At 44.1% G+C, this 10,506-nt stretch overlaps 1 protein-coding gene across 1 annotated transcript in view; it reads left to right on the forward strand.

The window, feature by feature from the left end:
* Nucleotides 1-10,506, forward strand: part of cbfa2t2 (CBFA2/RUNX1 partner transcriptional co-repressor 2) — a 22,589-nt gene that overhangs the window by 9,912 nt on the left and 2,171 nt on the right. Inside the window, exons 2-11 of the mRNA XM_020617188.1 lie at nucleotides 1,177-1,335; nucleotides 1,598-1,839; nucleotides 2,029-2,118; nucleotides 4,130-4,314; nucleotides 4,805-5,058; nucleotides 6,833-6,918; nucleotides 7,193-7,385; nucleotides 8,699-8,767; nucleotides 9,578-9,768; nucleotides 10,301-10,471. Coding sequence (XP_020472844.1) covers nucleotides 1,203-1,335; nucleotides 1,598-1,839; nucleotides 2,029-2,118; nucleotides 4,130-4,314; nucleotides 4,805-5,058; nucleotides 6,833-6,918; nucleotides 7,193-7,385; nucleotides 8,699-8,767; nucleotides 9,578-9,768; nucleotides 10,301-10,471 — 1,614 coding nt within the window. The 5' untranslated portion in view covers nucleotides 1,177-1,202. The remainder of the gene's footprint in view (nucleotides 1-1,176; nucleotides 1,336-1,597; nucleotides 1,840-2,028; nucleotides 2,119-4,129; nucleotides 4,315-4,804; nucleotides 5,059-6,832; nucleotides 6,919-7,192; nucleotides 7,386-8,698; nucleotides 8,768-9,577; nucleotides 9,769-10,300; nucleotides 10,472-10,506) is intronic.

Genomic DNA, 10,506 nt, shown 5'->3' on the forward strand with positions numbered 1-10,506 from the left:
AAAACAGAAGGAAGAACAGTCAAAGCTGTATAATGAGCTGCAGACATGACAGGGCAGATATAGAAAGTGTGCAATTAGATGGACCCAAAGAAAGGCAAACAGGGCTGAGAACTTTGTTGTCAAAACTACAGCAAAGCGAAAGCTCAGCTAAGTTTTGTATTATGTCTATATACATTATCATTTTTTTGTAATATAACTTTTAAATTTTGCTTGCATTGATTTCCTTATTTTTCACATTTTTGCGCAGTGTTTTTTATTGGTGTCCCAAGTGTTACTCCTTCTTTTGAGTTCTCTTGAGTTACCTTCTGACAGCTTAAATCTTCCAACTTAAGCCTTTATAAACTGGGACCCTGTGGCTCAAGGCCATACAAAGTTCATAGCTGTGAAAAAGATATAAAGGGCGCCATTGAACCCAAAGTCCTAAAACCATGAAACCACATTTAAAAAGCTGCTCTCTGCTGACCCATGACCTGTGAGACCATGCTTGTCTATTAATCGTCCATTCTTGAAGCAGTTAAAGAAGTCTGATCCACTCTAAATGGAGACGGGACCCAGCCTTTAAGGATCTCCAGGAGACAAAGACAGCTTCTGATCCCACATCTCCCCACCAGCACAGCCCCTCCAAACCCCTTATCTGGTGGCCTTATTCAGCAGCAATAGCATATTGAGAAGTTGCGTTTAACATTTAAAAGCTTTGCAGATCTTGTTAGTAAAGCGTGAAATAGTCCCGTCCTTTTCTCTGTCTGCCTCCCCTCACCCCCCAATTTTTATTGGGTAGCTCAACGAGGGGGCATTCTTCTCCCTCACAATAGGCTTCTTCAGCATTTCTTCTGTTATTGATTTGAATGGTTAGATTTGAAGGCCTAAATTTTGGACATCTGGCTCTTTGATGGGGGTGGCAGAGGAGCTGATGCCCTGGCAGTATGTGTTGTATGACTGTATAATGTGAAGCAAGTTGGAGGGGGTTGTTTTCTTTTGTGACTATAGACTTGAAGCTAGGGATGCGTTTAATCCACTGAGCTGAGGTAAAGTTAGCAATCTTATTTGTCATGACGATGCTTTAGTGAGTTAAAGTGCTTCATTTCTTTTTAGGGTTTTCAAGAACGTGGCTGCCTTTGAATTTATTTTGTGCATGTGCTGTGTGCTGACCTCACTTCTCTCTCTCTCTTTCTGCAGACAGTAGAGAGAAGAAGAGCCCTGCCATGCCCGGTTCTCCTGTGGATGCTAAGACTCATTCCAGATCAGCCCCCAGCAGCAGCGTCAGCTCCACTATGCCACCCCTGCCTTCTGTCAACCCCAGCGGCCCTCGTCCGGCCTCTTTTTCCACCACAGCATGTATGGGTCATTCTTAAATTCTGATTTGTTTCCCAGTAAGTGTCTAATTGTACTTGTAGTTCCCACCTCAGAGTTTATTTGTAAGGTACAGTAAAAAGGCAGACTGTTTTTAAATAGTATTTTATTACATTTATTCCTAGTCTGAATTTATCAGTTCCACTAGCTTGGAACTGTTACTTGGATAAAAGAATCAAAAATGTGTCCATTCTAAGCAAAGATTGTCTTAATTTCTCCCCTCATCCATTTCACCTTTCCTCCCCAGTGACCAACGGGAATCATCATTCCCCGCCAACCTTAAATGCAGTGCCATCGCCGCCACAGCGTTACAGCAACGGACCATCATCTTCCTCTTCCTCATCACTGGCAAACCAGCAGCTGCCGGCCACCTGTGGAGCTCGACAGCTGAGCAAGCTGAAACGCTTCCTGACCACGCTGCAGCAGTTTGGCAACGACATTTCTCCTGAGATTGGAGATAGTGTCCGAAGCCTAGTTCTGGCCCTTGTGGTAAGTCTTTTGTTATCACAGAAGAAGAAGAAAAAAAATGAAGCAGTGTCTCGTAGAAAGGCAGTTTTATCTTCCCTTTGTGACTTTTGATAGGGGTATTTAATTACTGATGCACAAATGTGGTCTTAGAAAATGATAATTGGTTGGTTTGACATCTTTCATACCCTTCACTTTTCACTTCATATCTAGAATTCAACAGTTACCATTGAGGAGTTTCATTCACGGCTTCAGGAGGCCACAAACTTCCCATTACGGCCCTTTGTTATTCCTTTTCTCAAGGTAAACACATCTTCATCTTCTTGTCTATCTTTCTATATTTGCTTTGCATTATTATGTAAAATCACTTTTTTCTTTGAAGCAGTATTTTTCTCCTGCGTGTGGGTTAAGATTTAAATACTAAAGCATATGGTTATGTGACCTGTCAGAATCATCTGGCCCTGCTGAAGGACTCATCCTCACTTGTTTTGGCTGTAGTTGTTCACCATGACACCTTGTTAACCCCAGAAAAACAAGTGATTCACAGAAGGTCCTTGACAGCAACATAGCCCTAACTCTGGTTGGCCATTACATCTTGTGAGTCATGGTGAAGCAAAAGTAATAGATTCATTACACTTTATTACAGCGAAGTCTATAAATATGCCACTGTGTAGGTTTTAAAACTGAATAAACTGCTTCTCAGCAGTTTAAAGTAACTAACAAGATTTGCATGTTGTCTTGACAAGCAACAGATGAATGTGCGTGTGTGTGTGTTATACAGCCTCTTGATCCTCTTTGTAACCAGGAGAGTCTGCAAAAGTATACTTTTTAGGAGCTCCCCTCAGCAGAGCAGCCCATAAATCTTGGGTCAATTGTACCGCTGTAACTGCAAGCCATCAAAATCTGCTCCTTTTCCACACTTACCTCTTACTCACCTTTGGAGCCCCTCCATCTGTCTGCCTGAAAGCGCTGAGACAAGAAACCTCTGTTCCCGTCCATCTACTAATTTATTGCAAAAGGGTGGGGTCTCCACAACTTAATTCCAACTTCTTGAGAGTAGTCTCTTTTAAGAAAAAGAGAAAGGGTGGGGGGTGGGGGAATACACAGATGGGACCAAGTCTGGGGATGAGGAACTGGAAAAGAGGAAGAGGTGGGTGAGGATGAGAGAGAGAAAAGTGGGAACTCGGAAGTGTGAAACAAGCCTATAAAGTGGTCCCTTTTTTTTGTGGGCTTCAGTGCACCATATGGAGCTGCTGTCCTGTTAGGAGAGCGCTCAGCTGCCAAGGCGCTGCCAATCTAGCATCCGCCCCGCTGAAGCCCTGAGAGCTTTCTGCTCAACTGGCACACACCACATGTGGGGTCCTGGGGAAACAAGAGAGCACACGGTTGTTATAGAGAGTAGACCATAAAGCAGAAGTATCAGCATCTTTATGGAGAAGTCTGAAAAGATTTGAAAGGTAGCAGAAATGGGCAAATTAGATGGGAGAGGGGTCTTTGACACAATCTGCTAGATGATGGTTGAAAGCGCTGCATGAGAAGGGAAAGTCAGAGCCACAAAACTAGTACAGTGTGGTTGCTTAGTTGCTTGCTCAAGAAGAGGTGGAAGAGGGAGCGAGGAAGTGGTGTAATTGCAAACACACCAGAGTCTGTTCTTAATTAGGGAAACGCAGGGAACAAAAGCAAAATGGAAAGATATGGCAGAGACAGTCATAGATTAACATTAAAAAGGAGAGATAGGGTAAGAAATAAGGGAGAAGTGGAACCTGTGTATTATTTGTTTTGAAATATATATAAGCCAGTATCATTTTGCATATCTTTGCTGAGACCTGTGTAGGGGGTTACTAACCAACCTAAATGGTTTAGAAGAAGCTGCCATTTTTATGCGAGTGAGGGAAACCACATCCACCATAGAGGGAGCCACAAAACAACACTTAGACCCAGATTGAGCTTAGAGCCAGACCTAAAGGAGTCAAATACCTCCTCCCAGCAAGGCATATTCCCCCAGAGATACTGTAGGTCTTTACTGTCTCTTTTAGCTTTTTAGATAATCTGCCTAAGATAGTTCTAGCCTGCTTGCTCCAGACCTCCCCTGCTCTTCTTTAGGCACAATCTGTCCAGTGCTTCATTTTTTCTGTTGGTTCCATCTGCTTCTGAATGAGTATTTGAGGCACGACTGATATGTGACTGAATATATGAGTGACAAAAGTTTTATTTAACCTGGTACAATAATGTGCTATCAAATTATGAAGCTGTTTGAAATGTTCTTCTGCCCAGTCTTGGAATGAAACCTTAGGAGTTTTTCTTTTCTTTCCAGGCTAACTTACCCCTGCTGCAGAGGGAGCTGCTCCACTGCGCACGAGCAGCCAAGCAGACCCCAGCGCAATACTTGTCCCAGCATGAGCACCTCCTGCTAAGCACTACCCTGGCCTCCTCTCCAGATTCCTCTGAGCTGCTGATGGAGCCTCCTGATGCCGGAACCAAGAGACACAGCCCCAGCAGGTTAGATGAAAGCACAAAAACTGCTTCTGTAAAGATGTATAACCTACAGACAGGTGAGAAATTAAAGGAAAAACCAACAGTTTGTCTCAGGTATTGGGCCACCATGTGCTGCCAGAACAGCTTCAGTGCACCTTGGTATTGATTCTACAAGTCTCTGAACTCTGCTGGAGAGATAGGCACCATTCTTCCAAAAGATATTCCCCCATTTGGTGTTTTGATGATGATGGTGGAGACACCGTCTAACACATTGGTCCAAAATCTGCCAGGTGTTCAAAAAAAAGGGTTGAGCTGGTGGCTGTGAAGGCCATAGCATATGATTCACATCATTTTTATAATCATCAAATCATTCAATGACCTCTCATTCCCACTTATTTATTCAGGTTTTTCCTTTGATTCGTCACTCTTCTGTATACAGCGTTAGTATGTTGGTAGAAATATACATTAACATGTTCTCGATTTGAGAGATAACTCAGTGTTGTCTGTTTTCCAGGGCTAAAGAGAATGGTTTCCATGAACGTCCACCTGTTGCCATGGAACCTGCTGCAAAACGAATTTGCACCATCAGCCCTGCTCCCCGACACAGCCCCGCCCACCCACTGCCCCTCAATGCTCAGCTTCACCCAACCCCTCCACCCTTGCAGCACTACGCCCTGGATGACATTGCAGCGCCACACATCTTACACCGTGAGCACAGCCAACGTGTGCTGGAGATCCGCGAGCTCAAAGATAGGCCCAGACTCCCCGGTGTGTGAGACAAAAACTTAATTATGCTTATTAAATTATATGGCCAGGTTTCTTCAAACACGTTTTTTCTAAAGATTACTTTTATGACCAGTGGGTTTCCTTTCACATTGCTGGTGATGAGAGTTTGAGAAGTTCAGTTTTAGTCTGGCTTCATTAATAAAAACAGCATCAGATATTAATCTGATGTCATGAAGAAATGAGTAGTTGTCCCAGACTACAACACATTCTTCTGGGACATTAAATCAACTATGAACTCGCCTAAACTTATTTTTGGTGGAATGACATCACTGCGAACTGCATAAACACTAAAGACTTTTAACTTTATCAGTACAAGTTGCCCCTTGACGCAAATTTTGTGATTCATGGTATTGGGCTGTATAAATCAAACTGGACTTGACTTGACAACTGGCTCATAAATACATTTTGAAATGTACATATTTGCATGAAAACAGACACAGTGCCCAGACAGTTCATATTCTGTCATAACGGGTTGTCTGTGTGGAAGTGTAGCCGTCCCCGTGTGTCTCTGGAGTCCACGTGTGTATAAACAGAGCCATACTGTCCAGGCAGGCAGGACTGGCTCTACTCTGGAATATATCTACCCTCCATTTGGGGCTTGTCAGCACACAGTGGAAACAGCAGTAGCTCAAAGCCACACAGACACACACCTTGATATGTTCATGGTAGAGGCGCTGTGTTTACGAGGCCTTAGTCCCTTGTCTGACAGCCTCCCGCCCGCCTGCCGCCACTTAACTCATAGGCACACACACATGCACACATAAACACATCAGTCCACACTCATGTCTTTGAACACTGATGAGAACCAGGAGTAGAGAAGAAGTCGAGGGGAAAGCTAGTCAGTGTGTATATGAGGGAATAATTATTCTCTGCAGCCAGCCGAGTGCACATGTGGTCTCTGGGTGGCGGATTCTTACTTAGTTTTAAGACACTGCGGTTTGCATCTTTGTAGTCAGTGTGTGTTAGTGTGGTGTCTATGTCAGTGTAAATGAATCTAGATCACAAGTTTTTCAGTGCAAGCTACAGTTTAGTTGTAAGTGGTCTTACACTTTCTACACATTGAAGCGCAGTCAGAGTGCTTTACACTATTTCCCATTCACACATGATATCCCCGGTTAGGAGACAACTCGTTCTACCTCCTGAGCCACAGCCGCCCCACGTGTGTGTACACGTGTACATGGTTGTAATGGTCCACAGTGACTGTCAGATCGGCTGGTTGTGTTTAGAAGTGGAGCCACTCTACTCAGCCTGAGTGTCTCCCTACTGGAATGCTGTGAGCTCCAGGAGGGGAGGTGCCGAGGGAGAAGTTGGAGTGTGTGTGTGTGTGGTTGACAGCTGACTTCCAGATGTGTTCAGGCTCTTGGTGCTGGGAGTCTGTTTTGCATCACATGTTTCTCCTTTTCTCTTTCACCCCACCCTTCTCGTTCACAACCCCTCAGTTCATCTCACATTTTTTCTTCCATGCTTCCCATTTACTTCATCTCATTCCTGTCATTCTTAATGAAGACTTTTAAGTCATGTCTCTTCTGCTTTTTGCAGAGTTCAGGCTGATTTTGATCTCTCTAATTTGTAATCTTGTGGTGAAATAAAGCTACGTGCATCTCAAATTTAAAAATTTTGGTTAAAGCACAAGCATCGATGATTATATACACACACGCACCTTTTCACTCACTTACTGTCACTTGTGGCTTCTCATACATTAAGAAGAATGCTAATCACAGTGGCCTGTGGTCTGTCTTCTGTGTGTTTTAATCAGGCACTAACGGGGGCTACCGTGAGGAGCCAGTAGACCACAGACTGACAGACAGAGAGTGGGCTGATGAATGGAGGCATCTGGATCATGTAAGTCTGCTGACATTCACCACTGCTGCTGTTGGGTTGTGATATAGAAAGAATGCAAAATGCAATTTATTTTACAGTGGTCCTCAGCAAAATAGTGTTTGACATTCTCTGAACCAACACTTCTATAGTTCATCTAGACACTGATATCTGAATTACTAATACATGCCATTCTCTGCTGTAATGTTTATGCTGCAAGTTCTGTTGGAATATCATTCCAGAAATACTTGATAACAAGCTAAAAGCAAATTTAGCCAATACTCTGTTGTGCTCTCAGGTGTTGAACTGCATTGTGGACATGGTGGAAAAGACACGGAGGTCAGTGAGCGTGCTCAGACGATGCCAGGAGTCAGATCGTGAGGAGCTCAACTACTGGAGACGGCGTTCAAGTGAGCAGGAAGACCCACGCAAAGGAGGATCAGGCTCTGCTCCCTTTTCCAAGACACACAGTCCCCATTCTGCAGAGTCGGGTGGGTATCAGATGAATTATCTGAGAGTGCCACTGAACTCAGTAATTTGTCATTTCTGTTATTTTGCACAAGAATTCTCAAGGATTGCTTCGTTATGCCAGGATGAAGTCAAATCAATGTAATCAGTCAGTTGTTACACTTAAAGGGTAACTCCCCCAAATTAAAAAGGTTTTTACCTTGATAGTATTATCTAGGCATGCAGATTTTTATTTACACATGCTTTGAGAGCTTCACCTCTATACTACTCCCACACAATTACATGAGAGTGAATAGAATTTTGTTTGCACTCCACGATTTGAGTTTTTGGATGCTGGGCACTGCTTTGGGCACCACAAATAAATTTCCCTGTACCTCAAACGAGATAGGTTTGATTCAGACATCCTAAAGTCAACATACATGATGCTAAAATGTTTGAACACAAACCAGGTCAGCCTCGCTTGTATTTCATACTCATTACACCGTCTAGTGGTCATTTAAAGAAATGCAGTTAAGCCGCACATGTTAGCGAGTCCTTCCACAGTTAGTCCCCCAGTCTGCTGTGTACTGGCAGTGTTCTCTCTGAGTGCCAGCCCTGCCGTCCCCCTGCTGGTCCATAGTCATAGACAGGTGCCAGGACTGGCGTCGGCCATATCGGCCACAGAAGGGCCGTCCTGCCGTCCTGCAGGCTCAGAAACCCAGAGCTGGCTGACTCGCCAGAGCACCATCTGGACCCCCAGCCGGGAAGCCTGCCTGCCTGCCTGGGCTCAGGCTGAGGAAGACTGCAGTGGGGGTGGACATGGTGGTGGAGGGTGCATGCAGGTTTAGTGGAAGAGAGAGGATGTAAATGAAGGAAAATAGAGAAAGCTGTGGTGAGATGAAATATAAGAGAGAATGGGGAAAGAGAAGCTGAATAAGGCAGCAGTGTTGGAGAGGTAAAGCCTGTAGCAACACAAAAAATGAACTGCAATGCAGAAAGAGAGACAGATTTGAGGGAACAGCCAGAATGTTGACACAGCTTGTTGGTCCGTGATTCCCTCCAAGCCAAACACATTCCTTTCTAAAGCTGTCAGATCAGTCCAAGACTCTGATAAACAACAATTACATTGGTTTTGTGGCCTAGATATGCAGACTTGTTTGCATTAAGAGGAAAATGAAAGACTATATGATGAAGATAATATTACTGCCTACCTGTGTGGCTTTTCTTTGTAAGCACCTGTTACAGTGATTGAACTTTCATTCAAAAAGCCTTTATAACTGAAACCATTATTTCAACAATTAGTCATCTTTATAAACCCTGGCAGGTGCTAATCCCTTCTGTGTCTGTTTTCCCGCAGACTCCCAGCGCGACTTTGGTCCACGGCCAGGCTCAGCATACGTTACAGATGAGATCTGGAGGAAAGCTGGTAAGAGCACCCTAAAATCCGAATTTAATTAGGTTTTGTTAGAACAATACTAACTGTAATTCATTTTTATTATAGTTATTACAGAGAGCAGTTACATGAATGCTTTATGCCAGTTCAGACTACATGATTTTAGCCCGATAACAGCCCAACATGACAAACAGCGTCAGACGCGACAGTCGATCACTATCTCATATAGTGTGTCATAATAAACGACAACCGATGCAGCATCTGGGATGCCTCACAACGTCCCGACACAAAGTCTAGCATGTCAGAATTTTTTTCATTTTCTGACATGGGTCAACGGGAACACAGAAGCCTCTTTTTGGCATATCGGACTGAACCATTTTCATTAAATATCACAGTGATACAGCTAACATTAGCATATAGACTTTCACAGTCAGCCTTGTGAAGTAGCTACTAGCTACTACTACTAGCTGGCTAGTTTTTGATTTTACTTCCGGTGTTGTGCCGAGACCTGTTCCCTTGTCGAGATGTGTCCCCTAACCTGCACCCTAACCATAACCACAGATGGGGGTGCTACTGGAAACATAGTTTTAACAGGGGGAAACACATCTTGATAGGGGAACAGATTTCGACACAAGATTTTTGACTTCAAGTTCTAATTGAAAGAGAGACAACACAGGCTGCTGCACTCTTCGTGCAAACTGCAGACAGGTCCACGTCACAGAGTGGCCATCGAACAAATCGTGTAGTCTGAACCAGTCATTAGGTGATGTGTGTTGATCTGTGGTCTCTTTTTATTGGTGCAATAGCCCTAAACTTGAAACGCTTGCCTCCCCTGATATACAGAAGAGGCAGTAAATGAAGTGAAGCGTCAGGCCATGGATGAGGTTCAGAAAGCAGTAGCAGAAGCCGAGCAGAAGGCTTTTGAGATGATTGCTGCCGAGAGGGCTAAGATGGAAAAGACTCTGGCTGAGGCGAAGAGGAAGGCTCAGGAGGATGCCATCATGGTCATCAATGAGCAGGAGGATTCCAGTGAGGTAAGAAGAGATGTAGATTATGGAGCTGGAAGAGAGTGTATGGAGTCCTGCCTGAAAATGGTATGCTGCATAATAGCACAGCAGACAGATTACATGGTTCTATATAAAGCTGCTGTTTTGCTGCTACTTTTGGCCCACAAACTTTCTTTTTGGTTCACTTTCATCAGTGTTGTTCCCTAGTGCAAGAGCCTGTCTTCAAAAAACTGTAAAAATCCACTGTAGGTTTGATCAGCACTAAGTGAAAGAATAACTTCTTGGTTAACACCGAGGAGCATAAGCAGCTAAAGAGCCAGATAGTTCCCTCAGTTTGTTAGTTAGCTGGTTGGTTCATTGTCAGTTTGTGTCAGCGTTGTGTTGTGTTTACAACTTGTTTTCACTGCCCCCAAGAGGCCAAAGAAATAATACATGCAGGCTTGTGGAATGTTATTTTGGAGAAGGCTTACTCAGATTTAATGAAGATACAAATCTGCATGCACTTTCCTGACTTTACATTTTTGTAAACACTTAGAGATTTTCCTCTTTTCCTTCTCAGTGTTGCTGGAATTGTGGCCGCAAAGCTAGTGAGACGTGCAGTGGCTGCAACGCGGCGCGCTACTGTGGCTCCTTCTGCCAGCACAAAGACTGGGAGAGGCATCACCTCATCTGCAGCCCTGGACTTCAGGCTCAACCCAAGCCAGTTTCTGCTATCACTGCAAGCAGAGCTGCCGCCGTGGCTGCCTGAAGAGGAGACACACGGGC

Source organism: Monopterus albus, unplaced genomic scaffold, assembly GCF_001952655.1.
Source record: "Monopterus albus unplaced genomic scaffold, M_albus_1.0 scaffold1.1, whole genome shotgun sequence".
NCBI lineage: Eukaryota > Metazoa > Chordata > Actinopteri > Synbranchiformes > Synbranchidae > Monopterus > Monopterus albus.